This window comes from Eulemur rufifrons, chromosome 16 (assembly GCF_041146395.1).
Source record: "Eulemur rufifrons isolate Redbay chromosome 16, OSU_ERuf_1, whole genome shotgun sequence".
NCBI classification, from domain to species: Eukaryota; Metazoa; Chordata; class Mammalia; order Primates; family Lemuridae; genus Eulemur; species Eulemur rufifrons.
In genome coordinates, this window is record NC_090998.1 from 27481893 (window position 1) to 27495217 (window position 13325).

The 13325-nt window shown below is 33.8% G+C and overlaps 1 protein-coding gene across 2 annotated transcripts in view; it reads right to left on the minus strand.

Annotated features, from left to right (window-relative positions):
* IPO8 (importin 8) overlaps positions 1–13325 on the minus strand; it is a 71293-nt gene that overhangs the window by 7859 nt on the left and 50109 nt on the right. For both annotated transcript variants that reach the window (XM_069491799.1, XM_069491800.1), the window contains 5 exons: positions 12466–12591; positions 11702–11799; positions 8208–8303; positions 4941–5161; positions 2271–2476 (listed from right to left, as the gene is read on the minus strand). In XM_069491799.1, coding sequence (XP_069347900.1) covers positions 2271–2476; positions 4941–5161; positions 8208–8303; positions 11702–11799; positions 12466–12591 — 747 coding nt within the window. The remainder of the gene's footprint in view (positions 1–2270; positions 2477–4940; positions 5162–8207; positions 8304–11701; positions 11800–12465; positions 12592–13325) is intronic.

A 13325-nucleotide genomic window follows, 5' to 3' on the forward strand; every position in this document is an offset into this window, starting at 1 on the left:
AGTTAATAATGGTGTACTGTACATTTCAAAATTGATAAGCCGGGCGCGGTGGCTCACGCCTGTAATCCTAGCACTCTGGGAGGCCGAGGTGGGCGGATCGTTTGAGCTCAGGAGTTCGAGACCAGCCTGAGCAAGAGCGAGACCCCACCTCTACTAAAAAATAGAAAGAAATTATATGGACAGCTAAAAATATATATAGAAAAAATTAGCCGGGCATGGTGGCGCATGCCTGTAGTCCCAGCTACTCGGGAGGCTGAGACAGGAGGATCCCTTGAGCTCAGGAGTTTGAGGTTGCTGTGAGCTAGGCTGACGCCACGGCACTCACTCTAGCCTGGGCAACAGAGTGAGACTCTGTCTCAAAGAAAAAAAAAAAAATTGATAAGACGGTAAATTTCAAATGTTTTCACTACAAAAAATAAGTATTGAAGGTGATGGATACGTTAATCAGTTTGATTTAATCACTCCACATATCATAAATCATAACATCACTTTGTACCCCATAAATATATATAATTAAAACTTGTCAATTCAACTAAAAATATATAGAAAAAAATTAGTCAGTTATGGTGGCGCATGCCTGTCATCCCAGCCACTCGGGAGGCTGAGGCAGGAGGATTGCTTCAGCCCAGGAGTTTGAGGTTGCTGTGAGCTAGGCTGACGCCACGGCTCTCTAGCCCAGGCAACAGAGTGAGACTCTGTCTCAAAAAAAGAAAAAAAAAAAAAAACCTTTCAATTTATAATTCAGAAAAATAGTAAAAATGTAAATATATATATATATATATAAATATATAAAGTAGTTAGCTACGTGTGACTTGAAAAGTTATTATAAAAAGCCAAATTGCATATCACCATGGATTCTGTATCTATTTGTAGCGCCAATCTGTTCCTAGCAGTTAGATTGTAACTGGAATACTGTAACAGGAAGACAGCAAATATAAAACAAAAACCATAAGAGGAAAAACCTGGAGTAAACCCAAACCAGGCAATATTAATCTAAAACTAGTTCTATAAAGCACACCATACTGAAGCAGCTAGGTTAAACTACAAGATAGTTTTAGGAATGAGGCAATTAACCATAGTTTGGACCAAACTACAAAAAAAATACATGCTAAAGATATAGTTATAAAGAGAATAAGAAATAAGAAATATCTTTGCTAGTTAATCATTCCACACTTTGGTAGGAAACCAACAAGAAAGTCTGGGGTATTATTAGAAAATTTTCCTTCAAGCCATAGTAATATAAGCCAATAAAGAGTTTGCAAAGCAAAAAATTAGAGACAATAACATACTAAAAAAAGGAATTCTATAATTGTTGGAACATATTTAGCCAAAAATACAAAACAAATTAAACAAGCAAACAAAATTTCTAATAAAGAAGCATTACTTCAAAAGACCTACATAAAATTCAGAAAAAACAAATTCAAAGCTGTATTGTGTTGAGGGTAGAAGAAAGGTAGTTTACAATTCCTGTACATGAACAAACTGGGATGATGCCAGTTAAGTTAAAAGTGTTTGAAATCTATACATGCTAAAAATCACAGAATTTAGCATCAAAAATAGAGTTGTATGTTTTTGAGGAAGAGTTCTTATTTTTCTGAGCTAACAAAATGTCTGTTTTTAACCAGAAGAGGAAAAGCTCCCCTTGGAATTGGATAATGCTACCTCCTGGTCTTTGGCAAGTAGTTTTAATCTCATTGCTAAGCAAAATAAAAGCCTTATATTCTTGACTCTAACAATCTTATTCTGATTCAATTAAGCAAATCACCTTCATTTAAGTACTTTACCCATAACTTATATTTAAATCACAAATATATCTCTCAAATACTTTTGGTCATGAGTCACTTAAGAACCTTAAAAAAAAAAAATCACTCTCTACTAACTAATCTGTTGTACTAACACTTCTGCTCTTAATCTAATGGTTCGTTTAACTCATGGCTGCTGCCTTCATTGAGGCACAAAGAAGAAGAAAATGAAATACTAGGTTCTAACTTGTAGTCAAGACCACTTGATTCTGTTACAAATATATTTCCTAATGTGTAACATCTACTAGTCTCCATAAAAACTCATTGACAGTTTTAAATGTCAAAGGGTGCACAAACCTAAGTTTATGCCACATTATATAATTAATATCAAGTCAACCAGGCCCAAACTATTTGTTCTATGTGCAGAATGTAAATCTGTTTTATGACTCCATATAGACAGATATTCAAAGAAAATGCATGCTCAAATCAAAATCAATTCTAGCATTCATTGCAATGAGAAGACTTTACCATTTTCTTCCATATCAGCTTTTTCTGCTTTTGAGTGATCTTCCCGGTTTAGCAGTTGCTTAGTGGCACAGATCTGCTTCAGGCCAAGGAAAAGGAAAAGAATTGAGGGAACAATCTGTCCCACCACAGCATCTACTGCAGGAGGTCGATTCTGCAATTCCAAAAGAATACTCAGTCCTATTATACACATCTTCCGGTCATGATGCCTGCAAATTTGGGGGAAAAAAAATGGTGAACATGAGAAATGCAACAAAGGACAAATTCTGGAGAAACTACAAAAACAAATGTCCGAGGTGTGCTCCAAGGTTCATTCATCTTGTACTATATGACAGCCTACATAAATCAAATTTTGTAAACCAGTTATATATCTTCTGCAGTTAACATGGTGACTCTTAATGCAACACTAATTTATGATTAATATAAATGCTATATATGAGCCTTGGCGTAATGAGTTTTATTAAAACAGGAATACATATTTTATGTTCCTGTTTTAATAAAACTCATTTGTATTTGACAGCATAAAGTTCCCATACAATGGGAAAAAAATAAAGAGTTTCTTAGACTTTTCCATCATTAGACTGATCTACAAGTTTCTTGGCACATATACTTTACACTAACCCTGGATGCCAAAAGCTATTTCAAAAAACGCAGCATCTAGTAAGTTGAACTTAATGTAAGTAGTCTATTAAAAGTCCTCTGCTATAACACAGATAAGGAAAATTTAAGGATAAGAAAAATTTAATTCTGAGGGGGAAAAAAAGTTCAATATACATTAAACACATTTTTCTACTAAATGTTCTTCTACATTGTTTAAAACTAAAAATATTAAGAATTAAACTACTACTATATTGGTAAAAACACTCTCCAGATTGCAGGCATGAACAAAAAATTCACTAGCCATGACTCAATTTGTTTAAAGTGGGAGCAATATAATGGAACAAACCCAATAATGAATATAGTACAAGCTTCTGTAATTCTTCATTATTTGCATTCCCTGATTCATTCAAGTTACTGATGCCCAAGTAGGATGCTATAATAGGAGCTATACTTGACTGAGGGCTTTCTCATCCATATAGCCCCTAACCGTAGTATGCACCAGATGTCAATTGGATCATAGCAGAAAAGATGATTATCAAGTGGGGCTCTAAACATTCCAAGGAAGCACAACACAGGAACTCCCTGTCTATGAAATAGCTAGGAGAGATAGCCTTTCTATCTTTGGACAATTGCTTATAGATGCTAATAAAGACATAAGCGTACCAACTGCTCAACTTTGAATGACCAAATCTCTACTTCCTAAATCTTTGTCAGAGAAAACTTTAAGCATAAGTTCTTTTTAACGTACATTGTTCCCTTTAAGGATTTAATAAAAAAAATCTCAATAAGGACAGAGTCCAGTGGCCTGCAAGTAGACAAATTATAACACACACAGCAGCTTGTAAATATGTTCCTCCATCCCTAGCCCACCATCCTAGTCCAGGCCTCCATCTTCTCTCACCCACGTAGCAGTGTCCTAACCCTTTCTGCTGGGAGTCTATTCCTCTCAGCAAATTTTTCTAAATGGTATCTGACAAAACTTAAAAAGAACACTGTTTCTACTGGGTAGACTCCAATTCTAAAGTGTAGTACTGATGAACTCATTAGAAGTATTTTCTGATAGTTATTTTCAGTTAAAAAAGATGGGCTGAAATGATTTGTATAAAATATAACTCTGAAGTCTTAATATGAGCCCCTTTTAAAATTAACTAAGTAATTAATTTTTTTTAGAGATGGGATCTCACTCTGGCATCTGGATGGAGTGCAATGGTGTGATCACAGCTCATTGCAGCCTCGAACTCCTGGGCTCAAGTGATCCTTCTACCTCAGACTCCTGAGTAGCTGGGGATTACAGGTACATGCCACAACTGGCTTTAAAATTTTTAAACCATAAAAATCAAAGTTTCGTGCAGAAGTTTAAGAGTTAAATTTAAATTTGCCAGATTTAAATAGGCCAAACTATACAAACATCTGGATCAGAACATTAGTCTTATTTAGGATGACATATTAAATCAAAACAAGTTAGACAGCGATCTAGCTCAAACTGTAGCATAACACAATCACTAATATGTATTACTAGACTTGAGGTGGGCACTAACCACTAGTTGGGACCTCACTCTTCCTATGTTTGAAAACTAGGAGGGTGCTTGACAAAAAGCCAAGTACTACGGGAGCAGGACCCAGGCTACAACAAACAAGCCTTCTGATCCTACATTTGAGAACAGGCACCCTTAAGATCTACAAAGAGTTAAACATCCTGGGATATTACATTATTACTTTGCCAGACTGGTATCTTCCTTAGAAACCTGACTCCATTTAGAATCTTTTTGCCCACAGACACTTAAGAGTCACAGAACCCAGATGGACACTGAATTCTCGTTGCCTAGAGATATGACATACATTAAGTCAAAAATAAGTGGGGCAGGACTATATCTAATTTTCAGAGCCTGCATTATTTCCACTACATTATACTGTGGAAATACACTCTTAATTTCCTAAAAATTAATTCTATCAATGCACTAAAAATAATTCCTAAGATATGGAAATTATCTTTATACATGCTATTATATGCATATATTAAAAAGTAAACTTCCCAGAAACAGAAAAGCAGTGTAAAATCCAAAAGACACATACCCGAGAAAACAATCTGTATCATTCATCCACTGATTTATAAACTGTACAGTGATAGGTCCAGGGTTGTGAGGCAACTGAATTCGTTCTAAAGTATGTAGCAGCAAATCAGGATTGTAGTACAAGGCAGCAATTGCAACCTGAAGACACATAGTACGGAGCTCACTAGTTTTGACCCCTCGAGTTAATCTCTCCAAAACAAGCTGAATGAAGAGTGGAATACACTAGAGGACAAAAAGAAAAAGAGTCAACCATATAGACAGCAACCAAGTAACTCTGACAGAAAGCTGAATGTTGGCAAAGAATGCTTTCAATAAATAAGACAGGCTTAATGACAATGAAACTTTTGCTTATTGAAATAATTTGAGTTATTTAAAAGATTTATATCCTCATAAAAACCTACAGAGATTAAATAGATGAAAAGAAGTCCTACAGCAGTGCCAGATAATCTTCCTTTTTAAGTGCAGATTAGAGTTAGTTGAAGATTGATCTGAGAGACTACACACAAATGGTGGCAATAATCCACATGTGGACTCAGTCACCTCCACGTTTAAGGTAAAATGACTGCATGTCATTTTCTTTGGCAAATAAAATTGGAAATAAATAAATAGAACTGAGAATAAATATGATGTAATCAAATTGTTCCTTGAGAAAGAAAATTGCTCTTAGTATAAGCGAAAGAAAAAGATTGAAGAAAAAATGGTGGACCCCACACATTAAAATCATCTAACTCCAATTCTAAAGTGCAATATTGATAAAGCAATTTTATTAGAAGTATCACCTGTTATTTTCAATTAAAGAAGATGGGCTGAAATGATTTGTATAAAATAAAATTTATAAATTTTTATCTGTCAATTATACCTCAAGGAAGCTAGGGGGGAAGGTCACTCTCAAAAATAATTAAGATTTTGGTGGAAAGCAAATAAGAGGAAGCTGGTAGTTACTATATTGAGAGCAAAAATATAGGCCAGCAGTTCACTGGAGAAAGCAAGGAAGGAGACAGCCAAGACCCCACCTGGAGTCAGAACAAAACTCAAAGATAGACTTTGAAAACTTCACATCGGCCATTATAAATGTTTAAAAAATAAAAGAAACCATTGTAAAGTAAAAGAAGCTATGATGACAATATCTCAAATATAAAATATCAATAAAGACAGACACAAAAAAAAGCAAATGGAAATTCTGGACTTACTAAATACTATAAGCAAAATGAAAAATACACTGGAGGAGCTCAACACATTTGAACTGTCAGAAGAATTGGTAGACTTGAAGATAGATAGATAAAGATTATGCAACCCAAAGACCAGAGATAAAAAAGAGAATGAAGAATGACCAAAGTCTCAAAGAAATGTGGAATACAATTAAACACACCAACATATATGTAATGAGAGTACAAGAGAGAGGAAAGCAGAAAAAATATTCAAAGACATAACAGTTGAAAACTTCCCAAATTTGACAAAAAAAATCCCTACACATCTAAGAGGCTCATGAATTAATTCTAAGCAGTATAAATGCAAAAAGATCCACGCACAGAGACATTATAGTATAAATGCTGAAAAAAAGAAAATCTGGACAACAGCACCAAGAGAAAAACATCCATCATCATAACAAAGGAACTCCAATGAGATTAACAGCTGTTGATCATTTCTCATCAGAAACAATGGAAGCCACAAGATAGTGGGGTGGGATGTACAAAGTACTAAAAAAAAAAAAAAAAATCGTCAACCAAAGATCCACCAAAACTCTCTTCCAAAAATGAAGGGAAAATAAAGATATTTTCAGAAAAACAAAAACTGAGATAATCCATTACTAGAAGATCTGCCTTAAAAGAAATACTAAATGAAGTTCTTCAAGCTGAATGCAAGTGACCCAGATGGTAATTCAAAGTCACTCACACACACACAAAAGAGCAATTATGACTTTGTATAATCATAAAAGAAAGTACAAACAATATTTCTTTGACTTATTTCTCTTAACTGTTTTAAATAGCAATTGCATAAAACAATGTTATAATTGTATTGTTAGGCCTATAAAATAGAGAAATGTAATATACTCAACATCAACAATACCAAAGAGGTAGGAACAAAGTTGTATCAGAGTTACAAAATGATACCAGATGGTAACTCAAAGCCACAGGAACAAGTAAGGAGAACCAGAAATGGTAAGTGAGGAGGTTAATATAAAAAACTCCATAAATACATATTTGTCACATTTCTTTTCTCAGCTTCTTTAACAGACATAAAATTACAAAAAGTAATAATTATAAACAATATACTGTTGGGTTTGTAACATATATAAATGTAACATGTATAATAATGATGCAAAAAGGGGGAAGAGGGAATATAGTTATATAGGAGTAATGTTTCTGTATCTCACTGAAATTAAGTTACTATAAATCTGAAGTAGATTCTAGTGAGGTAAAATATATGTTAAGCCACCAAAAAAATAACAAAAATAAATGGTGAAAAAATATAGAGCAGCCACTAAGAAAATAAAAAGAAATAGTGAAAAAAAATTGAAGGAATTAAAATGTGACATCAGAAAATATTTACTTAATTCAAAAGCAGTAAAGGAATATGGAAACAAAAACATGAGACATATAAAAATAAAATAGCAGACTAAGTCAATTTGTAATAGTAGTAATAATAAATATGAATGGATTAAACAATGAAAACTTACAGAATGTCAGATTGGATAAAAACCAAGATCCAACTATATAAAATACACTTTAGACTCAAAGATACAAACAGGTCGAAAGTAAAAAGAAAGATATATCATACCACAGTAGTATCAAAAATTGAATTAAGCATGTTGAAAATTTATAAATTTATACCTTATAAAAAGTATAAAGTATAAAATTATACTTTTTAAATAGGTTAAGAGAAATTTTTCTTTTTTTCACAGTATCTTAATTTCTGGTGCGAAAAGGTACCTGGGGGTATTTAAATAACATGCACAAAAACAAACGGAACATATAAATCTCTGGGACTCCAATTTGAGTAGAATTTACACATTTCCTTCACTAATAGCTTTTTATATGATCACATATTTTTCTGTGCATCCCTTTCTCAGCTAGACGCAAGTGGTATAATTTCCAAATTACATGGCTGTTTTTATCATTTAAATAGGATTTGCACCAGCAAGCACAAACTAACTATAGGCTGTCTTTCTAGTTTTTCATCATAACATAAACAAAATGCCAATCAGGTATGTAAATTTCAAATGTGAACACCTTACAGGCATGTAAGAAGCTTTCCAGACATACAGTACCTGATCAATTCCCCTTCCTTTGCACTGAAGAATGATGACTTCAAGAAGTTTGGCTGCATGGCATTCTGCATCTTCTCCTCCATCTCCACACAGTACCTGCAGTAATCACAATTTAGTCGGCAGTGAGGGACACTGCATGGAGTTTAATCGAGGCCACATAAAGCAACTATCCCATATAAATTCGATCTTAGGAATCATAGCTTTGCTTACTTGGCCAAGTTTACCCTGCCAACCCAAAGAAGGAAGATCAAAATGAAGTCTATCTATCTTCTCTATCTATTCTATTCACTAAGACTTTAGATTAATAAAGTAGGCTATATGAGTTAATTGTCCAGATAAAGGAAGCTTCCCTTTAAAGACATCAAAACACAACAAAATGAAATCCAAATAGAACTGCCTTTTTAAACAACAAAACTCTTTATTTTTTCTGTTTCTTTTGAATTCTTGTCCATATGTACCTATTTTTTCATAATAACCATAATATGATATTACACACTTTCCCATTTCTCCACATGAACTTCACAATTAGAAATATTTTCTGTGGACATAACCATTTAGGACTATACAATATGACAGTAGATTAATATAACAAAGTTACCGGACTATTCCTCTATTGACAATTCTGTATTTTCACTATTATAAACAATCCTACAATGTACATGTTCATACAAAAGATTGGGAACATGATTGCCTTATAAGATTCCCAAAAGAAAGGCTCCTAGAGTAGAACATGCTTATGTTAAAAAGATGGGAAAATTAATAAATTAAGGGTCCAAACACAAGATATAAGAAAAAAAGACAACCCAAAGAAATGTGAAAACAGAAATTTAAAACATAGACAAAAAGAGGTAACAGAGAGAAACCAAAAGCAGATCTATTGAAAAGGGACTTAAAGTAGGTAACTTTTGCCAAAATTTTAAAATATTAGGTATGAAACAGATAATAAATACAGACAGAAGAGAGATTACAAATAAGAGAATAAAGCCAGATGCAGTGGCTCACACCTACAGTCCCAGCTACTCAGGAGGCTGCGGTGGAAGGATCACTAGAGCCCAGGAGTCTGAGGCTGCAGTGAGCTCTTACGTGATCAGGCCACTGCACTCCAGCCTGGGCAACACAGCAAGACCTCATCTCTTAAAAAATTTTTTTTTTAAATGAAGAAGACAATACTATGAAGAACACTATGTTCTTTATATATTTGAAATTTTAGATGCATTAGATAATTGCCTAGAAAATTATAATGTAAGAAAACTGAATTAAAAAGAAATTCCAAATAAAGATTGAACCTTGCCATTTAATCTCATTCTCTCCCCAAAGCCATCAAAATGACAGTAAAGAGATTTTAAAGGCACACATATACAAAGACAGAGAAAAGGAAAGAGATACAATAAAAGGTTTGGAAATGTGGCCAGGCATGGTGGCCGAGCACTTTGGCAGGCCGCAACAGGAGAATTGCTTGAGGTCAGGAGTTCAAGACTAGCCTGGGCAACATAGCGAGACCCAGGATCTACAAAAGATAATAAAAATCAGCCAGGCATGGTGGCACATGACTGTGGTCCCAACTACTCAGGAGGCTGAGGTGGGAGGATCACTTGAGCCCAGGAGTTTGAAGGCTATAGTGACCTATGATCATGCCACTGTATTCTAGCTGGGGTGACACAGCAAGACCCCGTCTCTTAAAAAAAAAAAAAAAAATTGGAAACTGGAAAACAGTGAGTTAAATCATAATCAGATAATGGGCAAAGCCAAAAATCAACCCTATTTACATAAATTTAAAATTCTATCTCTAGAGCGGTACATCGCAATCTACTTTCTAAATGAAAGTGGGCTCTGGAACCAGAATGTCTTCGTTCAAATCACAGCTCTGCTACTTATTAGCTGTGTTTTTAGAAAAGCCTCTTAACCTCTGTCTCTTACTGTCCCTATCTATGAGAATAACTGTACCCACCTCATGGGGTTGTATGATACAGAAAGAAAAATAATCACTCTCTTTTCCCAAAATTGCATTTACTTGAGGTTTTTGTTTTGTTTTTGTTTGCTAAAAGGAAAAGATATATCTTATAATTTAAAAAATGGGCTCTGGAGCCAGACTACTTGGATTCAAATCTGGCTCCAATACATAGCAGCTATGTAACTTAGAACAATTTACTAAATAAACCTCAGGCACAGTTCAAGAAATTATGCCTCAGTTTCTTCACTGATTAAAATGGGATACCTTCCTTGTAATGTCATAAAGATTAAATAATTTAATATACATAAAGTGCTTAGGAAACACCTGGTATACGATAAATATTAGCTAGTATTAAAACCTGGAATATGAAATATATTTTAACTACTTAATAAGTATAAGGACATTGTTGTGAATATCAATTTACTCTGTTATCATTCAGAGCAGCTGTGAATTACTAATGGAATACACAGGACTGCTATGTTTTCTACTTGTTGCTTTCTTTCCCCTTTCTCTCACTATAGGCTCTCTCTGTAACTTAGAGAAAAACTGAAGATTGACAGGTGATTATGATTTAATGAGATGTGTTATCACAGAGCTAAATGAGTCATGAAAAATCATAAGTCAACCCCTTAAGTTTATACTTGAAGCAGCCTATTGACTTTCCAAAATTTCCAGGCTCTTTATAACTGAACTGGGATCTAAACCAGATATACTGATTATGAGTTCAGAGCTCTTACCAGATCCTCATAAACTCCTCTTCTATTGAAAAAAATGGGTCGTACACTAGTTATTTTATTCCCTACTCCAAGGCCAAACTTTTTAGTTTCTGGCTATTTGAGCTTTCCAAAATCTGCCTGCCAGCTTTATGCAATATGGTTTTATATTTATGTACATACATATATTTAACTAAAGAAGGAAAAGATTATTTGGGGATCAAACATTCTAAGATATAACCAATAAAGGGCCAAATCTAACCTTGTGGCAAAGACAACGCAGTAGATGGTCATTTGTGTGTAAATATAACAGTAGCCATTATATGGATTATAAATTATCTTGTATTGAGCTAAATATGTTTTCCAAACTATTACAATTTTTGTCTTATATTGCTTATGTTCAAATTACCTACTTCTAGTGCCTTTCCAAATATACACTCAATTAGCAGAAAAAAGATCAGTGCAATTCTGTCACTGATTGACAAACTGTGGTTAATTTTTCTAGCACTTTTCTTGAATCAAGTAGCAAGTTTATATTTTTCAAGTTTATATTTTTGAAAGGAAAAAAATACGAAAATATTTACCCTGAAAATTATAAAGTACACAGATATAAAAATGATGAACATTCTTAAGCACAACACACATGACACTTTCAAATTACAACATTCCCAAGCTCCTTTTGAAAATACAAAATGACAGATATATGTTGATGAAGATAATGAAGATAAAACTGAATTAAGTGTTTAATAAACAAACTGAAAAGGTGTCTGGAAATAAAATACTCAAACATCAGTAAGAACCACTGCAACAATTGATTAGGACATGCTTACCTTTCTGCACATTGTGAAAAGAATTTCTAAATGCTTTGGATTTGATAGTAAGGTATCTGTATCTATTGTCACATAATTATGCAGGAGAGGCATCATGTCTGGAAAAAAAATTCAAAATCCCACTGAGTCTTGAGTAACAAGAGCAGAAATAACTTAGTCCTGCTGAAACCACATCTCTCTAGCACCCACACATTACTATCTTCCCTTGTGACCACAAACTGCTAGAAATGAAAGTGATAAATCTGCCTACTTATAGAGGAGGAAAATAAGGTTCAGAAAGACTTAAATGCTCACCATTTATTGTAGTAATCGTTCTGAATTTTTTCCTTTTCTTCATCGTACCCATCACCATCTGACATACTTTATATCTTGTTGCTTGTTTGCTGAGTGTTTTTTCTGTTCTCCCTCCTCCCCCACACTAGAATGTAGTTTCAAGAGGGCAAGGGGTATTTTGTTCAGCTGTATTGGTGAACTCAGAGGAGTGCTTGGAATTGTATTCAGAAAATATTTATTGAATTAACATATGGATACATGCTCTGGCTATAAGGTAACTTGAGATACAATAAAAAATAAATACAACGAAATCTTCTGCCTATATACCTAGGGCTGAAAAACATTACTACCATAGCTCCACCCTTTACTTGACAGGGAAATAAGAACATTCTCTGATCGGTACTGGAATCATACATGTTTTTATTTCAGGTGTCAATGGAAGTAATATCTAGATACAGAAAAGCAAAAATGTTATATGGTCAAAGCCATACCTGTAAAGTATTCAAAGCAATCCTGTTGAAAAACTTCATATAATATGACGAGAAGTTGCCACATCTGAGGGGAAATACTGTGGCAGGTTAAGCTATATGCCAGTGAAAGAATCTCTTCATAGAATTCTAGAAAGAAGAAAATCTCTAGTGAGAATTCTGGGAAATAGCAAAAATTAAACACAAAGACTACACATAGGAGGGTTTAGACTATACACTCAGATACGGTCCTCCTATATCTAATGTACTTATAAGCCTCCCTCTCTCAGCAATTGCATCTTGAGCTACATATATGCCACCTTCCATTTCTTACCGAGACCTGGCCTCTATTCAAGGCCAGATAAAAATGTGTTTTACTAAACTTTTACACTACTGAAAAAACATAGATTTTTTTTCTACTTTATAATATATAGAATGTAGTTTATATTTATAAAACTATTAGAAATGGATACAAGAAGGAAGAGATTATCTTACCTCTCTCATGCAGAAGACTTCAAATTTACAAATAATTAACACTATTCTTCGGAGAGCTTAATTACACTGGGCTAAAATATCTGCCTATCTCAAATTTATATTTTACAAACAACTATATATTGTGCAATATTCTGTCAATGTACAAAACTTGTAAAATTTATAGAGTATTCTTCAAGTTACTCAAAACAATCATACCTACTATAGAGTAGAAGAGTCCAAAGGAAATGTTCTTATATTCTCATATATATTGTCCTTACCCTCAGCCAAAAGTAAATTATATTTATACATATAATCAGAAAACACAAACCTTATTACAAAAATTTCAAGTAATTAATAATTCCTATCATGTCACTGAGCAAAGAAGTCTAACTTGAAAGGTTTTTTTCTTT